The sequence below is a fragment of the Falco punctatus genome (assembly GCF_963210335.1).
Source record: "Falco punctatus genome assembly, chromosome: Z".
Taxonomy (NCBI): Eukaryota; Metazoa; Chordata; class Aves; order Falconiformes; family Falconidae; genus Falco; species Falco punctatus.
Window position 1 is genome coordinate 69085347 of NC_137586.1, and position 14827 is coordinate 69100173.

The window sequence follows — 14827 nt, forward strand, 5'->3', positions numbered from 1 at the left end:
AACTGAAATGGCTTGCACTGAACACAGCAGCTGCCAGCTCAAAATTAACTAAGGGATGGTTTCCAGTGTCCCCTGCAGAGCTTGTCCCCTTCCTCTCCTCCCAGGACTGCTGCTCTTACTTCCAGAGTCAGGCTGCAGAAGTATTCTGGGGTAAAATCAAATTCTCAGGTATGAGGTTAGATCATTCCCACCTGAAACAGTTCTGCAGCAGCACATAGCATAATCACGGTACAGCTGCTTATCTGTCAGTGCCATACAGCAGCATTAGCTGATCTTTAAACTCAAATAATTTTCTGTGACACTTGACATCCCCCCACCCCGCTTTTATTCATATTTTCCTCTATGCAAGATCTTCCTGGTGCAAATGGGCACACTTCCAGGATAGTAAAAGGCTGTTGGTACTGCAGGGTTCACTCTGATCTAACAAAGCGATTCTGATGAGAATCTGCTATTACCAACACCCAGCTTCAATAGGGAAAACACAACTAACGTGTTCAGTAACTACAGCAATTTGCTGTTCATACAGTGATATCTCTAAACCAGGCTGAACAGCTTAAAATGTGACCTGCCATCATGGCAGTTACCACCCATGAGAGGGAGCGATGGCAGAGAAGATAGTCCATCCAGCACTGGTGGAGTTGCTTCGTCCAGAAGAGAGGGAACAGTGGTGGGAGATATTGGATTCAACCAGCAGCAGAGCTGCACATGCTGTTACTGCCCAGCCTCACTAACCACCTCTGCAGTGGGATATGAGTGGCTGTCCCCATTGGCATGTTGCCATACAAGTCATAGTCACAGGTGCATCAGGTGGAGGGCCCCTGAACGTGCACAGTCCTAGGAACAGTGTATCAGAAATGCCAGGACAGCAATAGTTTCTGTAAAGATGTAATGAAATAATATGAAAAGTTAAAGAGTTCAGAGTCCACTGGGGTTCCTTTGCTTCTATTTATTGGAGAAGATGCAGCTTCCATTGTAGATTTTTATTGAGTTTTGGTGGAATCAGTAATTCCGGATCTGCAAGGCAAACAAGACCAGTGTCATAACAGTGGGTAACAGCAATATGGTTTCTTTAGAAGCTGTCAACTACTTTGTTTACTTTTCTTTACATCAAAGGACACCGAGAAGTCTGTGGCACAGCACTTCCCTTTAGTAACTGATGACCAGCCTGCACGGAAAAGTGACCCCAGCAGAACCGCTTACAAAAATAAATCTCTGGGGCAAATCAAGTCCCCCCTCTGTTAAGTGTTACCATTCAGAATGAGAAGGCAACCATAAATGGCAGGAAGCAGAACTCTGTCAGGACTGGGACATCATACACAACAGCCAGCTGGTAGTGTTAAGTATCAGTACGAGGCATGTAGTTTTCCTCGGAGCCAGCCCTGGCAAGTGGCAATAGGCAGGTCACATCTAGATGTTTTCTCCATGCAACTCCAGTACTAGTAGGGGAAGAGACTGCAGGACTAGTGGGGAAGAGGGAAGACAGAAGGGAGGTGTGACTAGCCCTTGCTGCATCTCTCAGTCCTAAGTTTGTATTAACTGCAGGGACTTCAAGAAGGCAAACACCACGACAGATGGTAGCCTGGCCTGGTCAAGAACCTGGCCTAGCTGCCAAAGCCAGACAGAAAAATTCAGTGGGTAAGTTATAAGCAGAATTATCTAACACACTCTCTAAGAAATCAGACTTCCAATTCCCTCACAACAGACAGGCAGTACACACACAGGAAGCCAGAAACACAATTCAGACCATATTGGCACAGGACTCCAGACCAAATAAAACCTTATTAAGAGGGCTGCTTACTTGCCACAGGGCAGTAGGATACAACACAAAAGCAAGAAACTCCTCCAACTGACCAAATGCTACAACTGTTGGCAGTTAGCAATGCTTGGGAAGCCTCAAAGCCCACTGACAGCATTGACATTTCACACCCACACCTAACTCAGAGCCTCAACTAACCTTGTACAATAGGAGTCATCATCCTTTTCTGCTGATAGGCAGCCATAATGCTGTTTGCAGTTGAATTGGGTCCCAGGACCTGTGTGAAGGAGCAATACCCATGTTACAACTTGCACAAAGCAAGGCTAAGAGCAGGGATACCTACAAAGAAAACTCTGCTGTTAAGTCTCCAAAATCAGAAGCAGCTGCCTGCAGGAGTGAAAACACTACAAACTGACCAGGAGTATGTGATCAAAGCCTGGTAATGTCTCAGAAAAGTTAGCACAGAGGCTGAAAGAGAGAACTACTTTTGGACAGCTTCTCAGGATGCAGAACCCTTACGGCAGCACCTACTTCTTCACAGCACAGTAAGTGTCATGACTCTGGACTACTTTCATTACAGTGCCAGCAATATTTGAAATTAGTCACAGCTGAGTCTGTGTGAGTCTCAGCTCCCTGTCACATAGAACAGTTTTAATCTGTCCTTAGGGTCTTGCTTATCAGTAATTAGGGAGAAGATACTAGGGACTATCTTGTGTTCACCATGAACACTCAGAAATTTGTGTTATAAACATATATAAGTGCAGTCATGATTTCCCTATTCTACATTAAGCTGAAGCTTAGAAGGCTGACATAACCCTTCTTTTTGAAAAAAAAAAAAAAAAACCAACACCCAAACCTCATTACGATATACTGGTTCAGACTAAATTGACCAGTCTGGGTAGCTTGTCACTTCACAATACCAGGTTAGACAACCACTACTCCAATATGTAAAAGCTGTGCTAACACTTCAACCATCACGCTTAAAATAGAAAACAAGTGCTCCTATGTTCTACAGATTGCTTAAGATACAGCTTACAAAAAGAAGTCACCACTAGGACAAGGTAACACAAGCCTTACGAGACCGCTACATGTCCAACGTGGCTTTCAGTACAAGGCACACAGCAGGCTATACCTGTTGTACATATCTAAAGTGTACTGACTTGGTCTGAAAAGCCAGGGAAGGATTCTGGACTCTTTGCTGGAGAACGCAAATTACTGCTGAATACTTGGTATTGTATAGCAAGTGTGATAGGTACTGCAGATGAACACAGACCGGGTTGACACAGCTCTGCTGCAGGTCTGGAGTCCAGATTTCTGGGATCGAGGTCTCTATCAACTGCAAAACATCTTCCAGGGCTTGCTGCAGTGCCCCAGCTTGTTCATCATAACCAAACAGCACAAGCTGCTTCAGAAGGATGTGTATGTCTCCTGCAGGAGGGAACAGAAGCACAAGCAATAGCAATTAAAACAGGTATGCTAAACAAACAGCTGTATTTCTCTGGTATCAGGGCACAGGAAGGGGAGCAGTAAATTAGAACTGGTTCTGTCCCTACCCAGCCCCTACAGCGCCTGTGTCTAAATGTGAGATAAATCTGTCATGGCACTGACAAGGTCTCATTTCTCTGCTCCCAAACTTAAAATGTGGAGAGAACGCATTATTACATGTTCTTCCAGGCACAGAGGCAGATCAACTAAATCAAGGTCCAACACAGATGGTCTTATGAACCAGGCAGCTTCTCTCCCCAGCACACCCATTCAGAACAAGAGGGGGCACACTGCCTCAGCTGTCCTCACAAGCTGTGGAGCGGATTAAGATCAAGTGTCCTACCCTTCACAGTCTCAACAGCACGAACATTTTCTCCCAGGACTTCCAGAAGTGCCGTATCTTCAAAAGGACTCCCCTCCTTCAAGCTGTATCTCTTGCGCTCAGCTTTGCGCCGGTTCTTTGAGGATCGTCTGAAAAGGAGGATGCTTAATTATAACGCGCACAATAGGATTAGCTCTAACAGGGTAAATCTGAAGGAACATCAATGGTGCGCATGAAATTTGTTACTCAAGTCCTTACTCTCTCCAGTGAGAGAGGATTGCATATAACTTTATGTATCTTTGTTTTCAATGCTACTCAACCAATATCCTTTGTGGTCTGAAACACAAGTCAGTAGTTGGTCTGTTTCTCTGCTATGAAGTAGACCGCTCTATGTTCCAGCAAGGTTAAGGCACTGCTCTAAGCTCAAAGTAGGGTAAATTGTTTGGCAGTAGTCACTATCAGGCAAAGCTGAGCTCCATCTAAAACAATTGGGTGCTAGGGTCTGTGTTGCCTGTGCACAGTTTAATTTCTGCTATCTCCACAAGCTATGCACTAATAAGGCTCAGCTCCTGCCCACTATCACAGGAAAGCAACTGCTCATCATAGGCCAGTACTAGCTGCATAACGTCCCCAAACGATAAGCACACTCTGACACTGGTATGCTGAATACTATGGTCGCATTTTCTTCTTCTTTTCATCCGGGCCACAGAAAAAGCCCTAAAAAGTCCACACTTTTCGCACAACTGTATTTTTCCACATTTCAGCTATGGAATTCAGAAGTGATCCCACAGACTACGCTGGCCTCTTAACACACCGCACCTCACACGCAGCTGGCATTCTCAAGAGCACTCAAAAGAAACGCAGACGCCCGCTGGGGGAAAACATAGGTATGACATATAGTAGCAATCTCCACCCATTGAAGTGCAGAAGAACACCCATCAAGGACAAAGAGCACAAGCCACATGCACAAGCTGTTAATGTTTGAGGAGCTCTGCCCATATTCTGTGTCAAGCTTCCTATCACCAGCTTCTCTGGCAACATGCCCAACACCCACAGAGCCAGCTCCTGCGCAAAGTCTGTGTTCTCAGCTCCTCTGCTGGGCATTCAGTTCCTGTTGCACTAGTAGCTTCTGGCATTTTCTGCTCTCTCCCTCCTGGTAAAGAGTTAGAGTAACCACAGAATGCCTGTAATTAAAGCAGCTTCAAGGCATGCACAGCTGCAAGGAGAGGCATGCCAAGTATGAGCAAGCTGCACTCCCAAATGCTGATGCCAGGGCAGCCACTACCCAATTTGGAGGCAGATACCTACGCTGATATTCTTGAATTGCTGTGTGAATATTTGCTGTTCATGTCACTGGCTGTCACAACACTGCTGGTTTCAGAAAAAAGATCCAATTCTGGGCAATTTGGCGTTTCATAATCTGCAAAACATGTTAACAGCTGTCACAGTACGGAAAAAGGTCAGTTTTTCCAAGTTTCTCTCTGGGCAATCTCTGTAGCTTGTTGGAGAAGCAGCTTGGGCAGATTCATTTACCTGCTGGCATTTCACAGCCTTAGAAGCTCTTAACTCCGCTCAGCCAGCACACAAGAAGGAACAGTAACTGCGAGAAGAATGCTCCTCTGCCCTGGTGAGGATTGTGATATTAAACAGCACAATGAGAGGGATGACAATCTCAGTGCAGCAGATCTGGACCAGGACAAAGCATTCTGCTTTCAGAAAATGTCCCTGAGCCTGTGTGAGCTGGCAGGTGAATCTGCACAAAGGACACGCTGAGCACTGTCTGACCCAGCCAAGCTGGCACTGTGGAGACAATGCTGTGTCATTTTGAAGAGCTTTCAGGTGCATTTTGATCCCACGAAAGCTGTGACACAGCTAGCACTGAAAATAAAGCTGTCTTTACAGAATAAGCAAGGTCAATCTCACATCCTAAATATGGTGTGAGGAAGGCGTGAGAAGAATGCCGTTCTGCTGTTGTAGATACCACCTGAGCTAGAAGAGAGCACAGCTACACCAGAGCAAATGGAAATCACAAACAAAAATCAGTTACTTATGCAGGAGAAAGTCATACGCATTTCAATACCAACCCTGCAGGCTCTCACAAGCCTTCTCCTTCAGCTCTCGGACGACTTGCAGACGAGTCTTATGGTGAAGAAATGCTGTTTTCTGAGAATCTAGGAAGATCATCTGACTTCTCTGAGCTGCTTAGTAAGAAAATCAGAATATGAACATTTGTGCAAAAGAACCAGAAAAGCGTATTTTTTACATAAGAAATTGGAAGGAGCACAGTCCTTCAACAAGCTCAGAAATCATCAGGTGCAAAGCACACAAAAGAACTCAAGTGGAAGGAAATTCAAACCTTGTAATACAGGAGCCCACTGAAAAAGATACACCTGGATGTGGACTGAATTAACCTGCCAGAGAAACATTTTCTAGAACAAGAGTCTGTTTCTGATACAGGAAGAACAAAAAGCTCTGTGGCCAAATCTCTTTACATTCATTAGATTCAAATTAAAGAAAAGAATCCCTCAACTCATAACGCCTACTGCCCATAGCATGAAAAGCAAAAGCAACCAATTGTAACCAACCATCCCTTCTGGACGGAAGGGATAATACAGCTATCAAATCATATTTTTCAAAAACTACTCCTGCTAGCCATTTTCTTAGCCCATAGCTTTCTGCCACATGTGCTCTGGAACACGGACTGTCCTGCTTCTTCATGGACATGCAGACACAGACACTCTTGCAGTTTGTGACTGTGTGGTCTGAAAAAGCTCAAACAGAGCTTGACTAAGCTAAGAGTCCATGACACTGCAGGGCTTCAAGCTGCATCGAGCAGAGCCAAATGCAGTTAACTGGGCAGCATCAGTTAGGCAGAATCAAAGCATCCTTTCATTCAGCTTCCAGTACTGGACAGCTGTGACTTCCTACAGACCCAGTAAAGACCTTCTTCAGCCTCTACAGCACCGAGAAGTCTCAGATTCTTGCACTGATTCACCTTCCAGAATAGCAGGTCTGAAGTTGGTCTCCAAGATATCCAGTCTACCATACTTGTGAATCTGGATCAGGGAAAGGAAACAAAGTACTATTTAAGGATCTAACTCAGATCCTACCCCTCTGTTCATGCAGTCTAAGAAGTATTTCCACTCTGGTTCTTGTGCTTTGAAATGTCTTACCAGTCTTAAAGCCTCTTCCCAGAGAGCCCCTTCTAAGAGCTGGACAACAGCCTCTTCATAGTCCTAGAAGGAAATAGGCTAGCAGGTTAGCAATACACGTTCAGGTAGCACCTACTCAGATGCACATTTCTATGCAACAGTACCACAGTCAGGACATAGCACAGTACTATGCCAGGTACTACACCAAACAATGTTACTTCTCCCATGCTGATGGGAAATCCCTCTGGAACTTCACCTTCCTTACTTCAGCCCCATGCTCCATCTCTCCTAGACAAAAAGCTTTTTAGACCAAAGCAGACGCAGCTTCGTGAGTAGCAAAACTCAGGGACACAGCATTCACCCCCATCCTGATCACTGCATCACCCAGACCTGCTCTGCCCTCCTGAAGAGAGACCATGGCACACTGTTTTTCTGTCAGCATGTGCGTAGTCACATGTGCCCCAGGAGAACAGAGAAAACACAGATAGTGCATTTCTCTGAGAGAGGATATTACTGGGGCACAGACAGGAGGGTGACTACATTACCTGAGTGTACTGCTCCAGGAGTACGGCTGCCTCTGCATGCTTTCTCTGTTCAGCCAGTTTTCCTACAAGAAAAGGTGGAATTCAGCCTTTCAGAAGCATATGGATTTTGTGCCACACAAAACTACAAAGTAGAAGAAAAACCCACTCACTGAAGCACTTTCTACCTGCTCACCCACTTATTTAATCGGCCTGGTAAAAAGAAGGGCTGCCTTACGCCAAGAAATCAGTAACTTGCAACATCATCAGCCAGGTGCTTGTGAAATTGCTGTTGCTCATCTGCAAAGGCCAGCTGGAGAGCATACACCCCCCAGTCTAAGGCAGAAATAGTGAGAAGTCTCTTGAGTGGAGGGGGGCAGGATGTAAAAAGGAAACCTCTTTTGAAAGCTTCAGTGTATAGCAGCCTTGCTGTCTGCAAGGAGCACTTTGCCACCTGCTTGCTCTCTGTGGTATGGACAGCCACTGAGTTTGTGGGATTCAGGGCTTCTAGTCTCCTTAAAGTCAGAACCAGCTTTGACAGTGGTTAGTACGTTCCAATGCAATGTAAGACAGCAAGTGATATACAATATCAGAAAGAGAAAGGAAAGCAATCTCATCCAAGACAGCTTGTGTCTGCTCATTTTGCTAAATCACAGTTGTGATTTAAGATGGGCACCAGAAAAAGGCAGGACATGAAGGATCTAAATTGCATTAAGTGACAGAAGAAGAAAATACTGGACTATCCACAACTCTGGAAGACTACAATCCCAGAGGCCATATTCCCACTGCGTAAATAAGCCCTTCAAAAACTCTGCCTCTGAGTAAAGAAGAAGTCAGGATGATGCTCCATTTCTCATGCTAAAATTTATGCCAGGTCCACTATACATCTCACAAATGCAGTCTGGTATGTCCTAGTGAGCACAAATTCTGAAAACAGCTACTTTTTTCTCCTGCTGGTCCTAGCTGCTAACAGTCTTTAAGCAGAAAAAAGTAAGACACAACTCTGAATTATTCGATAGCCTTTGAAGTCTGTGACTAGGCATAGTACTTATGTTAATATCTAGAGGCCTCAGTCATGTCAGACACATCGAAGAGTCTCCATTCCCTGAGGTTAACCAAGGAGACAATTTGGAATAGCAGTTCAGCAACCAGTTGCAAGGAAAAAGTGCAAGAAACAGTCAGCATGGGGCAGCCAAGGCCACAGCTAGCTTGGCAACTCCTGTGTGCCTACCAGCTCAGCTCCAACATCTCTTGGTTCCACTGAGAAACAAAGGTGTTGTGCAATTGTACAAACCCTTGGGAAACATGGGATCTTTGTTCTTCCTTTAAGAAAAATGCTGCTGAAGACTGAGGTTTTCACTAAATTTTATGGAAAATCAAATGAACGAAAATAACAGCAGCCAGTTTTGCCCTGCACACTTTGATCTCCTGAAGGCCTACCTGCCATGCTTTGTGCCAGGCTGGACACCTTATCCTTCGTGTAACCAAGCTGTGATGCCATGCACAGGGCTTGCTGCCAGCTGCCACTGTTCTGAAAAGCATCAAGTGCTTTTGCAAAGATGCCAGCACGAGCAAATATCAGTGCAGCCTGTTCATGTAGCTGCTTCTGAATCAAGTACTCCCCATATGCATCACTGATATCCTGCAAGAAAGTGACAAGAGAAACAAGAAATCAGCTGTAGAGCCAGTAGCAGTCCTCCATTAGCAAAAATTAAGTGCCCATCAACAAAAGTCTACTTCCTCCTCCCCCAAGGTACTCCAGCAAAAATGTTTCCACTTTTAACTTTGTGTCCAGCCAAGGGCTGATGATTAGCACATGGAGACATTTCACAGAGCTGAAGCAAGAGACACTGGGTGGGTACCTATCTCCCCACACCAAAGGCTGGGTAAACTACATACTGCAGGAAACCAGTTCCTTCTTCCCCACTCACATGAATGGTTTTTCGTTAGACAGTTTCCCTGACCCAGCTTACTTCAGCAGTTAAATACTGGCACAAGGGACTATGCAAGTCCTGCAGCTCTCTAGGCACACAAGCTGCTGTGAATCAATACCCTGAACCTCATTACAATAGGCAAAGCTCACAATCTCTATCAAGAAGCGGCAGGTGGGTTTGACTGGAAACAAAGACTCCCAATGAGCCAGTTGGGAACAGTCCTTCCCCATGGGGAGAGTCATTTCTGCTTTCACTGTGTTGCAAACAGATTGAGTTTCTGTATTTCTCCTCTTACTTCTTCATCTACTTTTTACAAAGGCCTGTGTCTTACTTACAATATCTAAATCAAATTACATTAAATGCATTCATTTACATTTTATCTCAGCCTTGAGCAAGCTAAAGTTCTTCATTAATACTGAAACCAGTAGGGGGACAGTATGTGCTAGGGAACAGCACATCTTAAAAGTGTGCCAAGCTCTCCAGCACTCTTCAGACTAGTTTAAAGATAACAAAGTGTCCTCATACAACCTGCAAGTGCCAGACAGAAAGCTGGTATCACAAAGGTGAAGACAGGAAGAAAAGTGTTTCTGTGGTAACAGGAGTTCTCCAGCACACCACAGGACAGTGCAGCAGAAAATGGACTCCCAGGTGTTCTGTGGGCCACAGGATCAAACACCTAACAGCCACTCCTTTGATCACCAGACCTTGCAGGGTTAATGCTGAGAGTCATTCCAGCTATTATCTCAGAGGAGGGTCTTAGACAACTAAGGAATAACAATGACCTGCAGAGCCTGAACACAACCAGCTGCTCTCTCATTCCCACCCTCACTCAAGGTGTTGACGACATGCAAACACACACGTGAGACTAAAAGTGTGCACACTGCAGTGTCACATGCTTACAGACCTTGTACTCCTGTGTGCTGGAGGAGTACAGCTTCAAGGCTTCACAATACTGATTCTGATCCTTCACCAAGTTCAAAAGTTCGGAGAAGTGTTCAGGACCTGCAGAAATAATTTATTTTTCATAGCAATAAAAGAGAAAGCGCAAGTCTCTCACAGCTCCCTGCCAGTCTGGGTTCACTGGATCAAGAAGCAACTAGAGGTGCTTGTGTGGAAGAGCACACAAGCACCTATTCTGCTATTGTAAAATCAAGGTATTCTCTTGCTCCGGTTCTGCCAGCAATATTGACTGGGGACAAGTCACCTACCACAGGAACAAAACAAAACTTATGCTTCGCAATCACAGAGCAGTACACATCCTTGCTCCTTTCTGCCCATGCCAATGTACACTACAAAAAACACGTAACAAAAGTAAGTTAACCATCCACTATCAGGAAGTAAGATGACCTTGTGCAATCCTTCTCTTTCCTCAGCTATTTCCCCCTAAAGGCTCTCCAAAACGGTTATGTTCCACTACAGAAATTCTCCTTAAAGATGCTGCACGTGCAGGACACCTACCACATCTGCTGAGGTGCCCAAGAGCTTTTTTGTATCTCTTCAAGTGCCTGTCTATTGTATATCGCTGATAATTGGTTTCCATTTTCCGGAGGGTATTTAAGAAGGGCAAATATTCTTTTGGGTCCTGCAAAGAATAATAAAAACCCGTTGAGCTAATCCAGTAAGATCCTTATTTGGCCCCTATCTTCACCAAGAGACAGTCCCATATTTGAAATTGTACAATAATACACTAAAAAAGCTTTTTATATTTTTTTAAATGTAAGCCATCTCAAAGAATCAATTCTGTATATGTACTGTTGCCAGGAATAACTAACTTAAATTACCAGGATCTCACATAGACTTCAGCAGTATCTAAACACTGGTGACATTTAAAATGCAAGACTATGTATGATACCAAATACTGTTTTCTATTAGCTATTATCATCTATAAATTTGCAGCTATAAAGCTGATCAATTTCCCCACAACAAAGGTCATAAAACCTGTTAACATTAATTGGGTGTTTTAACTGATGGACAGCAGGCTCTGCTGCAACATTAGGAAACTCTGAAGATCTTGAAGGGCATTTCCAGTCAGAGATTTCAAATTAAATCTGCTGGAAGATGCACACTATTATGGCCACCACCAATTAAACAATAACCAAAAGTGTACAGAACTGGGAATGCTAAGGCATGCAGTCACAACACTTCTGACTGCAGTCCCTCCCTTCACCAGAGCTGCTCTGCCGTGTTGCTCTAGAAGAGCTCTATTTCACCCTGAGCAGAAGTACTAATTTGCTAAAGAAATATTAATGAATGTAGAGACATGATCCCAGCATCATCCCAAGCACACACAGGACTTCTGAGCAACTGAATCCTGCCTGGGTAGAGAGCTGTGACTAATAAAACATGTGGGCTGATCTGCAGACTACAAAGAACCTTTGGGAAAGCAGAAAAATAGTTCCTTGGCTGGAACTATAAGCCAAGACCTTTTGAGACTTTTCTGCCACCATGATGACTAAGTCAAAGTCATATGTCCCCAAGGAATAATCATACAATTCATTGACATCCACAAGGAAAAGCAGGTACTTCAGTGCTTCTTCTGCACTCACAGCTTTGACATCTTGAGCAATGCTTTCTGTAACAAGATAAAGTGTACAATCAGCAGTGGAACCCCGCTCTGAGGGAGGACGTATTATCAAGCACATCCTTGACACCAGATAGGGACCATCAAACTAAAGGCTTATGCAATCTTGCAGGAGGGGTTACTTTGCATTTCCTAGGCTACTTCAAGGACCAGCTCAAGCATAGTAACTTGTCACTGTTGAATACTTAGCAAGTCAGAAATATCAGCACAGAGTAAAAGCAAAATTTGCCAGTTTAAGATATCAGGACCCAGAATGGGAACCTCCTATTCCATGCTGGGGAACCAGAGTTCTGACTGGAAAGAGAAAACAGCTCCAACTCTGGGCCATCTGCTGACATACCTAGATAAAAGGATGAGTTGAGGGCATGTACAGCAGTGTATCTTATGGCAGATATGTTGCTGCATTAACATACAGCTAGTTTCAAGCACATTTTTCTGACTCCATGAACAGCCACCTTTAAAATAGTTTTCAGGGTGAACCATGTTAACAATGAAAGCTCCTGCAAACCACCCCATTTTCAAAACTTTTGAGTTCCAGATACAAAACCTCGAAGATCATGAACCTTCTGGAGAGCAATTTCCAGTTCTGGAGGACTTTTTTTCACGTGTGCTGTCAGTATTGATAAGCAGTATCTGAAGAAAAAAAAAAAAACCAACAGCAAATGAAAAAGTGAGAAGGCAGAAACACTGCTCATTCCTATTTTAGCACAGTTTGTGCAAGTTCTAGCTTACATTTCAGTAGAAAAAAACCAAAACAAACAAAAAAACCCTACTCAGGTATGTCTATCTTTTTACAGAATGGCAGGAAAAATGGGAAGAGAACGGAATATACCACAAAGGTTTTCCCTACTCAACTTGTCTTCCCAAACATGTCACAAGACTGGAGGTGTGTTCTCAGCAGAACGAGCTTCCTTACCACGCCAGCCAGCATAATGGAGAGAGAACACCTCTCTCTGAAAGCTCAGGTAGCTGGACACAGTTTTCCAATTGAAATTTGGCATGAAAATGGTCTTTTTTATAAGATAAAAGCTTTCTAGATTATTTCCACTTTCATACATTGCACAGGTACTATTTCAAAACAGCTTTCCCAGCCAAGGGGATGCTTTGTTTTCCAAAATAGTTTGCTGAAACTGTGCAGGTTTTCAGGGTTCAGCAGCAACACACTGTTGCTCCTCTATCCACTGTTTCATATACAAGCTGCCAATGGTTTAACACTGCTTCACTAACCACTATTATTATCCTGTTTTCCCACACTTTATCCTTGTCCACTGTTGATTCATCCAAGGCAGATGGTTAATAAAAAAGTACTAATTCACAAATGTGCAGAAGATTTACAGAAGTAATTCAGTCTCAAAATGGAACAGCTGAGAACTTTCTGAAAGACCAGCTGCTCCAAAAAGACAGCATCTCCTTGAGATGACAATCTTGCCCATGTCTCTCTGTCCCCTACACCACACAGACGGCTCCTAAATTGAGTGTATTTCTTAAACTCTCATAAGCATCCTGCACCTACTAGTTTAATTCTTGTAGTAAAAAGTTGTGCTCATTAGATGTTGTGGTTTTCAGGACAGCATCCTTAGCAGAGGAAAGGTATGGTGGTGTAAGCTTTGTGGAGCACAGGCTCACGTCAGAGGCCCTGAAGCAAAATAACTGATGTTAAGGGCAGCTTCACCTTCTGCAATGAGAAAATAAGATGCTCACTTTTGAGGGTCAATGCGTTCCATGGCAACTCTCATCACATCACAAATGAGGTTTATTTTTTTCTGATCAGGATGTTGGCGTGGTTGAGCATTACTGCTACCATTCAGAGATGGGTACATAGTCTTTGTGAAATCTTCTTCTCTAAATAAAAAGAGATGCCATGAATACCAGCATGGTCCATCACACAGCCCAGCACAAAGAAAAGAACATTAAAAAACACAAATATATGCAGAAAATAACTACTCAACAATGTAGCTCATATGTCATTCAGTACTGATACACCTGCCACACTACTAGGAAGTTCTCCAGTGTCTTGCGTCCACCCCAACTGATTCTCAGCTAAAACAGGCATTGAAAAGAACTGGTCAGAGCAACTACCTTAGCTGTACAAATAATCAGAAGACAAAACTTTTCAAGATACAGTTGTTCTACTTAATTCATTACTGAGATGCTGAGCTCACAGCACTTCTGAAAATTAAGCCATTTGCTTTTATTTCCAGACTAAGATTTAAGGTCAGGTCAAAATTTAGAAATAAAACAGAACAGCTAAGTGATAGCTCCAGTTCCTAAACAATTACTTACCTCATCAAGCTTGGGAAGTCCTGAAGCTACCAAAGCCATAAAGCCTCTTGTCACTCAACCTTTGAGAAAGAGGTCAGGGGACCTAAACTGGGAGTCTAAGCAAGTACCTTAGCCTCAAGGCTTCAGATAAGCAGTGCTGTCTTGCTACTTTATGAGGGAACAATTTCTCTGTTCACATTTATCCCTGTACAGCAAACCAGAAGACAAGTAAAAGCAGTCAGATGATGTACTAATCCCTTGCTGGAAAGGTCTAATAGGTGCCTGCACGCTGGAATTCCCAACAAGACACATTGACAGTCTCTGAAACTACTGAGCTTACTTGAGTCTTGATGACCCAACATGCCAGTTTTCTGACTCCTTGCACGCACGCTGAAGAGCTGCCAATATTTTGACAAAATAATGTACCACCACTGATTACACGTATGCTTCCATTTACAGATTATACTCACTTCAGTTCTGTGAAAAACAAGTTGATATAGTTCACAGAATCTATTTGCTTGATAAAGGTTTCTGCATTTTCCAGAAATACCTGAAATGAACAGAAAGTACTACTACTGTTATTCTGAGTAAGTACATTAAGGACAAGAACTAATTCAAAGACCTTCTCTGAATGTACAAGATGAAGAGATGCTAAATATGATCTGCGTGCAGAGGATGCAGCAGTGCAGAGCAGCCACCTCTGCTCAAAGCAGAACCGACAGCACCACCTACTCTTTTAAGCCCACTGTCCAATTTCAATGGATTCCAGGCTAGGTGGATATGGAAAATAACGCAACAAAAGTGGGCATACTTG

General features: G+C 43.7%; 1 protein-coding gene across 1 annotated transcript in view; it reads right to left on the minus strand.

Annotated features, from left to right (window-relative positions):
• Positions 1-868: 868 nt before the first annotated feature.
• ELP1 (elongator acetyltransferase complex subunit 1) overlaps positions 869-14827 on the minus strand; it is a 31198-nt gene continuing 17239 nt past the window's right edge. The window contains exons 21-36 of the mRNA XM_080372970.1: positions 14484-14563; positions 13453-13593; positions 12299-12384; positions 11594-11742; positions 10629-10752; positions 10075-10172; positions 8677-8878; positions 7261-7322; positions 6737-6799; positions 6559-6619; positions 5648-5761; positions 4872-4983; positions 3585-3712; positions 3030-3184; positions 1955-2033; positions 869-1014 (exon numbers count right to left, since the gene is read on the minus strand). Of these exons, the coding sequence (XP_080229096.1) occupies positions 947-1014; positions 1955-2033; positions 3030-3184; positions 3585-3712; positions 4872-4983; positions 5648-5761; positions 6559-6619; positions 6737-6799; positions 7261-7322; positions 8677-8878; positions 10075-10172; positions 10629-10752; positions 11594-11742; positions 12299-12384; positions 13453-13593; positions 14484-14563 (1722 nt within the window). The 3' untranslated portion in view covers positions 869-946. The remainder of the gene's footprint in view (positions 1015-1954; positions 2034-3029; positions 3185-3584; positions 3713-4871; positions 4984-5647; positions 5762-6558; positions 6620-6736; positions 6800-7260; positions 7323-8676; positions 8879-10074; positions 10173-10628; positions 10753-11593; positions 11743-12298; positions 12385-13452; positions 13594-14483; positions 14564-14827) is intronic.